This window comes from Acipenser ruthenus, chromosome 20, assembly GCF_902713425.1.
Source record: "Acipenser ruthenus chromosome 20, fAciRut3.2 maternal haplotype, whole genome shotgun sequence".
In the NCBI taxonomy this organism is placed as follows: Eukaryota; Metazoa; Chordata; class Actinopteri; order Acipenseriformes; family Acipenseridae; genus Acipenser; species Acipenser ruthenus.
In genome coordinates, this window is record NC_081208.1 from 2,991,208 (window position 1) to 3,002,338 (window position 11,131).

The following is an 11,131-nucleotide window of genomic DNA, read 5'->3' on the forward strand; positions in this document are numbered from 1 at the left end:
GTCCAGAACCCCATGCAAAAAAAAAAAAAGATTTAATAAATGCACCACAGCTAAAAGCAAACCAGCAGATTATATCAGTCTGTAAATATAAGTATGCTTAAATTGGCAACTGATGTATAAAATACACAATGTTTATAGGCAGGCAACAACGAAAAGGTTACTTGCAGTCACTCCTTTTAAGATTTATATATAGATAGATATTCATATATACTGTATGTGCCTGTGTTATTTGCTTGTACAAAGGTAGTTTAGCTAGTCCTAATGGGCTGCTAGTCTTTATAATGTAAATATACAGGCTGAGTCGTATCCGCCAAATAGAGTACTATGGTAACAAAAATTATAAATACTGGAATGGAATTAACAGAATGCCTCTGAGCCCAGTGACTGATGTATTGCAGTGAAGTAACGTTACAGTAAAAGTCAAACAAACAGCTGAAAACCCAGTGCTACAGCCCATCTCCCTCTGCTGAACCTGGGCATATAAACCCTGAATGTACACATTACTGAGCAACAATACTGAATTAATTGACAGGCCTTTAAGACTGACGTGCTGGATTCAAACAAGCTAGCATACAGTTAGTTTAAATGAAAAAAATATTTCATGAAAGGGGTGACCAAAATATTGAAGGAGTTCATTTTGAAAACTGCTTTTTTTCTTGTGAGGACATGCTCCTTATTGCTTGGGCAACTTTTTATTGGAGAGGGTTTATTTGAGTGCAGCAGTAATTATATAAAACTAATTTAAATTGCATACAGCGCTATAGAAAAAAAAAATCAACTCCACTCCGAATAGCAGATTAGTATCTAATATATTCATTATTGTTGTTTTTATTGTCATTTACTAATAGTGATATTTGTATTAGTTGTCTAAGGATAGTCAGGCGTTTCCATTTGTCATGTGATTTGGTTTTCAACTCTTTTATGGTCATGTGACATTCCGAGCTTTTTTTGTCTTGTAGGAGCTATGAATTTGGTCAGCTTCTCTCACAGGAGAAACCTCATAAGTAAGGGGACTGACTGACTGCATCTTTCAGCTGTCGTGCATTTACCAAATGTGTTGCTTTTCTGTTTGTTTGTGAACCGTGTCCCCCCTAGACAAGTGCCACTCTCTATACAATAAATAATGTAAAACACAGAATGCTTGCTTGGCTTCTGGTTCAGTTGCACTGAGGACGCGTCATCGTTTAGAGGCGTGTGTTCTGAAAGAATGGGCGTGGCCATGTTTGTCAGGGCTACATAACATTTAAAAGGACGCGGCTGAACACTGGAAGAACCTTTGTTAACTTCATTTACATGCTGCTTTTTTTTCGCTCTGATAAAACCAATTTGGATGTAAAAACAACATAACCATGAACTCCATTGTGAACTGCAATCTTGTTTTAACAAGTGTGTTCCTCCAGGTGAGTGTCGTTCTTAGACAGCCTCGATATCCTCATTAAAACAGTCGATATGTATAGCTGGTTAGACACTGTTTTTTTTTTTTCTATTTTATAGGTATCTTTCACTACAGGCGATGAGGAATGTGAGGAGCATAACACGTAAGTTTTCTTACTGTGATATCGAGTACAACTGATATCATTTATTTATGGCAAAAGGTAATAACTAATATATTCTACGCTGCATAGTATTTAAAACTTACGGTAACGTGTACCATTTTCATAGGTGTCAGAGTGAGGGCGTCAAATGGACTAATCTGTGGTATGTCTGGTAAGTTTATAATTATATTCATACTTGAATACTACAATTTATTACGACGTAGGAGTGTGTGCAAAAAAAAAGTAATTTTGTCATATACAATATAAAACTTTTTTTTTTCCGCCTTAGGTTCATTGTGCTGGCAATCTTAGTACTCCTGCTGTGCGGTGTTATTGTCAGCTGCGTTAAGTTCTGCTGCAGGAAGGAAAAGCCGCCGGTGCAATCCTTGACAGAACTTCCCTGTGAAATCTCAGTCGTTGCCATGGACGACCAGAGCACCGTTCACAGCAGAAGCACCGTCGCATGTACGTTCCTTTCACTTTGATCTCAAACTACGCAACCTGAGTGCAGTTCTGTATATAAAAATAATCTATATGGACTAGTCTTTCTAATTGTGTAAAGCTGTCGACACAAAGCGTGCCCATGATTACACAATAGCAGCCCAATAGACTACCGACGTGCTGTGGGGAGGGATCCATAAGGAATTAAACTTTCTTTTCTTACTATAAACATGGTTCGTTTAAGTTTGTAACGTGCTTTTAGTAGAAGGTTGTTAATAATGTGTTTATTTTTGCAGCTTTTAACAGTGTGCAGCTCCCGCCTGACCGCTACGTGCCTTTTCCATTCGGCCAGGTGAACAAAGGCTTCGCGCCCCCGCCCTACAACCTGTACGCTTTGGAGATGCCTCCACCCTACGATGAAGCCTTGAAAATGTCAATTGACCCACACGAAAACTCCCCGGGGAACCGGAAAGCCGATAACCGACCAAGCCAAGGACACGCAGGTGACTCGCACCTGCAGCCGCCGCCGCCGTCTTCAGAGGAAGAGCTGAACGTGTTAAATGCGCAGCGCCGCCCGCAAGAGCATTTCGACGAGGTTCAGCTGGACGATCCCCCGCGGTACGAGCTTCATGATATCAGCAGCCCCATATCCGAAGAAGATGAAAACGACTTGAATCGAGAACACTGACAGCTGGAACACCAAAAAAACAGCCTGGCCCTCTTCAAGCGCAACCAAATGCAACGGAAGGGAATGTACAAATTTACCATGACGCTGCTACTGCTCTGTTACGCTGCGTGGTGCAGTGAACGTAAGACCAGAGCAGTAAATAAGTTTCATTGTCAAAGACTGGTTTGTTGGCAGGTCACTGTCGACAATGAGAGCTATACGGAACCCCCGCTCTCCACGCTCTTGTCGTTTCAAAATTATTTGGAATGGCATAAATCGGTATCTTTTTTCATGGAATTCAGCTGCCCTGGTGAAAGGACTACACAGCAAAAAGCAGACAGACTCCACGGGTTATGCAATGGCTGTATCTACCACCGCCTGTAGGGTGTAATTGTTCAATGCACACACCCTTCTTTTGTTGTGAAAAAGGTGGGCATTTCTCCCACAACTTGCTAGATTCTAATAATAACGTTGCCAAGTGCCGGAGTACTAATTAATGTAATGTATGTGGAAAACGCTGATGCTGCAGTACACTGAACAATAGCCTATGCATTTATACATGTTTTAATTAGCTTGTAGTTTAGCAGAAAATGAGACCTGCAAGCGCAATGGTCTCCTTGTTTAAATACTGCGGAATTAAAATGCACCTGCTGTATTCAAATTAAACACGCATGGCCTACCTGTATATGAATGAGATTTTTTTTTTTGTAGTCCAGTATTTTTATAAATGATTTCATTGTACCTATTTGAATGTTACAGTACATTTAAGACTTTATATTGAGGTTTACAAGTTGTTTTTTTGTGTGTTTTACAGAAAATGTCATTATTTTATTTGTATTTATATAAACCCAGGTGGTTAACAATAAAAATTGATTATTAAAACTGTTGTGATCTTTATGTAAATAACTGTTTCACATCAAATATGATTACATGCGGTAACAAGTAGGCTATAAAACGCAGTCAAGTAGACCAAACGTTTCGGCTAGTGTCTTCTTAATGTTACACCTTTTAGAATTCTGGATCGTTAAATAAAAACAATTGCCAACATTTGGAAACTGTTCAGCGGGACGCTCGTCGGGGAGGGGTCATATGCATCATACACATAGGAGGAGTCACACGCAGAAAACACTCCTTATCATATAATAGACGTGATAGGAAATCGAGACCATATAGGGACTGTTGGCATGTATGATTCATACAACCATTTCTACACATATAAAGCTAATTTAATAACAGGTGAACAGCCCTACGTTATCTTGCATCAATCTGAACATTTAACCAATGTGTGGAAATAAAGGACTGTACCTCAGGTAGTTCTCTTGTTAAACCAGGTGGTGTTTTTTCTTCCCCCCCCCCTCCTGTCCCATATTTGCTGTATTTATTATCTCTCCAGTCGTCATGGCAACACATTCAGCTGGAGTGAAACGTTGTATATAGTTAGGTATTCTGTTGTAATGCTGAGAACCCAAATGTTTAACAATTAAACATAAACCCAATGCAAAATGTAAAACTGATCTAAAAACTGGTTTCAAAACCGTCCCACAAGATTTGTTTCATTCTTGCCTATTTGGGTTACAGTGTAACGTTTCTAGAAAAGATATGTACATACAAATAATCTGTGGGTGCCGAGTACTGCATGGGCCTTTTGGAACCCTTTTCAAATGACGTCACTGTGCGTTCAATACTGGAATGCTTTGATTGGAATACAGTGTATAAAATACATTCATGCTGTTTTGACTCCAAGGTTAGAGGTAATTCAAATGCTCGAATAACGTTCAATTTAAAGTACCTCAAGGTTACACGTGTATTTTCTTTATCTGTATTATCCCAAAACGCGGATTCACATGATGCCAACTCTAATCTGATCTGATAGGCAGCTTCGTAATCAATAGTTCCATCTGTGTGCTTGTCAGCTCCCTTCATTATCTCTTCTCCACTGAGGAATCTAAAGCAATTAAAGATTTGGTCCTGGAGAAGATCATTCAAAATGCTGCAAAACACCATTCAAAAGAACAGATCAGGAATACAATAGTCATGCCTCATGTAGGCCACCAGATGTCACTATAACATAAGTAAAAAGGAACACTAAACCAGAGTCTCTGACTGCATCTGAACAACTATAACTGTATTTCAATCTGAGTTGTAAAAGGGCTTCCCAATTCATTCTAAGCGGTTTGGTTTAAATAGCAACAAACATGCAATTCAGGAGGAGGGTGCTGTAAATTCAGATATATAAGGAACTGCTACCACTGGGAAGCATGAGTGCCCTTCAAGCCATAATTTGAAGCCGCATTTACAGCATTCGCCCACTAGATGGTGATATGACACAGCTCTTTTTTTGGTTTGGCTTTTACTCCTAAATTTCTTGTGTGTCTGTTTACCACATTTCTGAGTTCTGATCAGATAAAAAATAAAAAATAATACAATTAAAAAAATTAAAAAACAAACATGATGAGTTTAGAACAGCTAAGATTTCTTTTTTTTAATGGAACATAAAACATTTTCTTGCCAGTTTGTCTGTCTGTTGTAAGAGGTTCTAATAATCTTCCCTTGCTTGTCCACATCCCCCAGTTCCCACTTGGTGGCGTTGATGCCTGTGAGGGTCCTGAGTGGGACACAGACAAGAACCCGGTATGGTTAAAACCATGAGCCTAGATAGAGGTTTACTTTGCCCAAGGTTAAGCCACTCAGAGCAAAATACAACCGGGAATCCCTAGCAGAGCTTCTGCATTGCCATTGAAGATCATCTGGTAATGATCAATTAAACCAATGCAAAATATATATATTTATAACCATACATCTAAACATGTTCATTTTTAACAGTGTGTTTTCTAGCTCAGAAGCAGCTCATAAAGATAGATGAGTTGGGTGTACTGTGAACTTATAAGAGAATATAATACCAGAGTCTTATAGGCTTTTCATTTTGATAGTAAACCCAGTTAAGGTGCAGCACCTTTGGGTATATGACGCTTCAGTGTTAACAATAATGTAAGATTTCCAAGTATCTGGCCTTCGTTCATCAGTCTTAAAGGATTTTAATAATACCTCAGCTCATTAAAGTTGTTCTTTGACAAATAATGCTCCCAAAGCAACGATGTGCTTCATTATAACCATGCCATTCTTTAAACCAAAAGATATTAAACAATAGTTTAATATCTTCTACAATAGTCAGTATATAATGTATACATATTAAAATGGTAAGCTATTCTCGTGAAGGTAATTAGAAGATATATGAAATCATAAATAATACATGTTACTCACCATTTGCCAGATTGTTGGAGTCTAATATACAAATATCTAGCACTTCCACACTAATTATTATGGGTTTTTTTTGTTGTTGTTGTTTTTTATGTTTAAGGTACTTTTGAAGCAGGTTCCTGTACAGTCAATTATTTTAAGTTCATGAATATTATTTTTTTCTATTGTTTTATAGCCTTATATATTAAGTCAGTTTTAGTGTATTGTATTTGTTGCATTAAACGGTATTATGCAGCATTAAACTGAATCCCGAGGTATTTAATAATAACAGAAACTGACACAGATAAAGTGCAGCTTATCAACAGCAGATGTCGCTAATGTGCTTACGTTAGCCAATAACTTTCGCCTTCTTTATGGGAAGCATGCTGTCAGCATTTTCAAGAGATAGAGAGAGATTATGCAAAATCTGATTATCATATTATCTCTGAAGCCAGCTATATATATATAAAAAAAGTATGGTAATTATGAGCCTTAGCAGAGTCTAATGTAATTCTTTCATTTCTAGGGGATGTAGGTCATGTTTGAAATCACATCATGAGCTATGTGCATTAAAAATAAGTCATTGTAGAAATATCTTTCTAATTACACTTGGCTATACGTTAAGCATGTGGTTAAAATGAAGCCTGCATTACAGCATGTGTGTTTTTTTTTTCTTTGCTGTACCGTGTGACTGTGATCCTAAGCATGTTCTGACCTGATCTAGTTTAGCACTGATCTCATTATGACAATGCATATATATTCAGTGTGGTATAGATGGGGATTGGTGGAGATGCTAACTCCCGAATGAACCTCCAGTTTGTCATATAGGCCAGTGGAAAAGGTGGTACACTTATAGGAACTTATAGGAATTTACCAGGCTTTACCATACCTATCAGTCATTTACTAATAATTGACTATGTTCAACTGCACTTTCACAATGCAGTTAGGGTAGCCTGCTAATCGTGGCGTACAGTTCCTTTGCTGATTTCCGATGTATCCTTCGTAATCAATAATCAATCATTAATTGCTGAGCAAACCTAGTGCAAAACCTTTTTATTGATTGTTGCGATGACCATTCTTTTTCCAATATCATGTCACAATGAAACTTGAGGTTTCTGGAATCTCAACCCACTTGCAATCCAACCCGCCAAGCAAGCAATATTACAACTATAATATAAATACAATGTCATTGAATTTTGCTGCCAGCGTTTTACCTGGGTTTGTGAACTGAAGTTAGCTCAGAGAAGTAAATAGGCTACAAAGCCACTGTCACGGACAGTAATCCTTTACAAAATGATCTTTGATGGCAATACAGTGGCACCACACGGGGGCTTTTGTTATGTCAGAATAGGGGTCAGAATGGTAACAGTTTTGTATTTGACATACCAATGGGATCACAGTTGGATCAGTTATTAAACTCTTGTAATCCGCTGTAATACCAATATCAAGACCTACTAAGTGTGTTTCCAGAATCTCCCTCCATATTGATTTGAAACAGTATTTCCTTTCGCCACTGGGAGGATAAACTCCCTGGCTTCTCCAGAACACTTTCTCCTGATTGCAAATGGATGAACCCTTTACAATATGAAACGATGCCCAAAGCCCTGCCATACTATTTCATTATCGAAAATGTTGAACGCGTTGTTTATTTTGTCGTTGTATAGCACACAAATGAGTGGATGTGGAATATAAATTATAGGATTAATATGAATCATGCAGTGATGTCTAGAGTTTTGCAATCACAGGGTGATAATATTAATACTTATGCAAACAGAGACCATTCTCAATTGTCAATCATTTATAAAGCCATCTAGTTAGGAAAACTTTACATGTAGGCCAAGCGCTCTCAAACTGTGACTGTAGCACATCCTGTTACCTACCAGTCAAAAGGCAACTTCTATAGTTTGCTAGGTGTGGCCAAAGTTGGCTTTTCCAGACCTGGTTTTTGTTTCAACCCTGATCTAAATTGTTTAATTGAGCCAATTATAACTCCATCCAGAACCTGACGTAGTTCATCATAGCATTTTACCTGTTAAACCTGGAGCGGAATAGCCCTCCAGGACCAGGATTGGACACCCCTGTACTTGACATTCAAGATGTACTCATCATAAATTGACCTGTTGAGATAACCATTTGCCTTTAATTCTTGGAGCTGTTACTGATTATGTGTAAGCTGTTTTTTGCTATTAAAATAAAACCGATTTGTTTGTTTGTTTTCAATACATCAATTGATCATCTGTATAGATATAAATTAACCTCTTTATTATTTTTTCTAATGATCAGAGGCTGATATTAATATACTGTCATCAAATTGGTTTAGATTTTTTTCCTAGAAATACTGTTTTTCCATTGTTTTTTGGATCATTCCATGTCTGTTCACCTCAGCAGTGTGTCCTGGGACAAAGCATGTTACTGGCTGAAAACATGTCAGTCAATAGAGGAAGCAGCTGATTGGTTAATGACAGGAAAGAAGCTGTTGAAGGGGTGGGGACAATTTCACCCACCAGGTGAAATGACCAAGGAAGTGCAACTCTGGCCTGCAAACAAATCATTTCGAATCTAGTGTAGTACCAGATACCAGGTTTCCCATATCATGTGTTTCTTTCAAAACTACACATTTAGACCAATATAACACAAAAGAAGCGCTTGGTAGGTAGAATTTAGGGGATCAGTTCGTTATCTACGACCGCTTTAAAGGGGATTGCAAATACTAGAATTCAAGGTTTAGAAATTGCAACTACTGTGCCCAAATTCCAGGGAGACGCCAGTGTGTAAACAGGCCAGGATTTGTTTATGAAACGCAGTTTACATCCAACTGCGTTAATTAGCAAAACACTAAACCGCCAGTACATATGCTCTGTGGGGAGCTGCTGGTTTCTTAGAAACTCTCGTGATAGCAGGTCACCTAAGTCAACAATTCATCCCCTTCTAACCTTGTGGGTAGCTTGTACTGGGGAAACATTCAAAAGGAGGCTCATGAGGAAACACACACTTTAATATATATATATATATATATATATATATATATATATATATATATATATATATATACACTCACACACACACACACACACACACAGATATCGTGCTTAAATACCAGTTTTTTTTTTGTTTTTTTTTAATCTCAGTTTTACAGTAATTATTGGGTTAGGCAAAGGCTAGGATGAAAAAAAAATCATACAAAATCATTTGGAATATCTTATAACAATTATTATTTCTCAGTTAATATAAAACACAAACAGAGAAGCCACTCCTAGTCCTTTTCCTGTCACACGGCTAGACATCATTGGCATAATTTTAAGATAAAAAAAAAGACTACTGGGTTGTTAGTTCTTTGGAAAAAGACACATTGTAATCCTGTTACAACATTTGAAACAGGCAGTGATTTAGTGACCTGTATCAGGTTAGAAAATCTGGTTTTCAACCTAGTTCTTACTCGGCCCCTTCAGTGCGCACTGACGTCACTACAGTAACCATGTTTACAGTTACTGGTAGTATTGCAGAACAAACAAGACTGCTTGCAATTCTCAGGGATCCTAAACAGCCGAACAGGATTTCAAATCTGCACTTTTAAGAGAGTTAGCCAATTGCTCTAAAATCCCTCGTTTGCTTTTGTATTAACGTTGTTACTGGTCCACCTTTTATTTTTGTTAATTCAGCACATATTTCACATGCAACGCAATAGACCGATTGCGGCAACCTGGTAACGTTGCTGTAGGTCACATGATCTGATTACAGCACGTGGGGTGAGTCTGAACACGTGAAGTGATTTTCGGCAACGTAACAGGAAGCAGGAACAACTTTTCAACAACACCGCTTCCTTTCAAATATTTGTGTATCCCAAATTAAAGTATAGAGAACAAGCAGTGAACTAAAATATCTTAAACCTAAAGAGTAGGGAAGTAGGAAAGGGGGGTTTAAAACTTTGGTTTGCACTCCTTTCTTGTAGTAATATAACCAAGGAAAAAAAATTGTTTTGTTTTTTTTTAGCATAAAAACATTCCTTCATGGTCTTGGTGCTGGTGTTTACTCAGGTGAAGCCATCTATCCCCTCACAGCATGTAGAAGTAATCAGGAAGTCCGTACCACACCCACAGTGTTTCATAAGTGTAGCCTGGGATCTGTTTAGTTGATCCTGACACTGTATTACTCAGCTGGGTTTCAAGCTTCAATGCAAAGGTGTAATACACTTCCAAGTGAGCTGTCAGGTAGTAAGTGGGTTCATATTCTCCCTTATGCAAGGTCTGAGCGTGCCTGCTCTGCTGTTTTACAGAGGTTTCTAGTGCAGTGTTGTCTTCACGTCTCTAAGTAACGATGCCCCCAGTGTGCCATGTTGGTCCATTGGCACAGGGCGTCATGCTGGCTGTCGTGATAATGAGCACCTCTTATAATTCTGTGCGTTCTCCTGAGAGCTTGTTTCAATCTCCCGGCCTCCAGCAGGGGCCCTGTCTGCCCAGCATTTTATGTTTTTATGATTTAACGGAGAACCATAACAAGTAAAATTGGATAATGTTCATAAACCTGACTTGTAACATTAAATGTTGTATTATTTATTTTCAAACATTTACTGTGTGTATGGCTGATTTGTTATAAAGCTATACCTCACTGATTAACCTGATGAATAGTTAGAAGAAATAGGCTACCCAGTGTATTATCTTTACGTCTTTCACACAGTCGCCATGAGTCATGTTTCCAGTTTCAAATGGCCAGCAATCCTTTGTCATGACTGTTTTGGCGTGTTTTCAGATTAGCTGTTTGTTTTGTAGCAGGGCATTTTAAAGTATCATTCTACTGCAATTCAGTCCGATCCATATTGCTCCCCCCACCGTGTATAGTATTGTCGCATTAATTCATCTAATAGTAATATATTTTTTTCCACTCACTACTCCATTAAGGTCAAATCAAATATATTATGAATTCTCTCGTTGGAAATAGATGAAATACAAAGGTAAACCACTAAAATGTTCATTCAGGTATATGCGACTTTTCCATCGTGTTCTTTTCGATGTTTTCCTGTCCTGTTCTAGTTGCTATGTAACGCTGTTACTTTAATGGTTATGTTTATTCAAATAAATAACTGCACCGTATTGTTTTGTCGTGGTAGTTTATCTTTGTTTTAATATTGAAATAACTTCAGTCACGTGCTACTGTATATCTGGTGTACGTTTCGAACTAAAAAATAAGTAAATGTACCTAATACTTTTTTTGGTATTGATGAACAAATTATCATCCTTCATTTTCAAATCGGTTT

General features: G+C 37.9%; 1 protein-coding gene across 1 annotated transcript; it reads left to right on the plus strand.

The window, feature by feature from the left end:
- Positions 1-1,153: 1,153 nt before the first annotated feature.
- Positions 1,154-3,525, plus strand: LOC117963707 (transmembrane protein 52-like). The gene is made up of 5 exons (XM_034904715.2): positions 1,154-1,400; positions 1,495-1,538; positions 1,663-1,707; positions 1,825-2,000; positions 2,273-3,525. The coding sequence occupies exons 1-5, from the start codon at positions 1,350-1,352 to the stop codon at positions 2,662-2,664; spliced, it is 708 nt and encodes a 235-aa protein (XP_034760606.2). The 5' UTR covers positions 1,154-1,349; the 3' UTR covers positions 2,665-3,525.
- Positions 3,526-11,131: the final 7,606 nt, after the last annotated feature.

Bases quoted from the DNA above. Each gene is read 5' to 3' on its own strand.
- LOC117963707 (XM_034904715.2), top strand. From the start codon at position 1,350: ATGAACTCCATTGTGAACTGCAATCTTGTTTTAACAAGTGTGTTCCTC. The intron at 1,401-1,494 runs GTGAGTGTCGTT...TCTATTTTATAG, and splicing joins TAACAAGTGTGTTCCTCCAG to GTATCTTTCACTACAGGCGA. The intron at 2,001-2,272 runs GTACGTTCCTTT...TTATTTTTGCAG, and splicing joins CAGCAGAAGCACCGTCGCAT to CTTTTAACAGTGTGCAGCTC.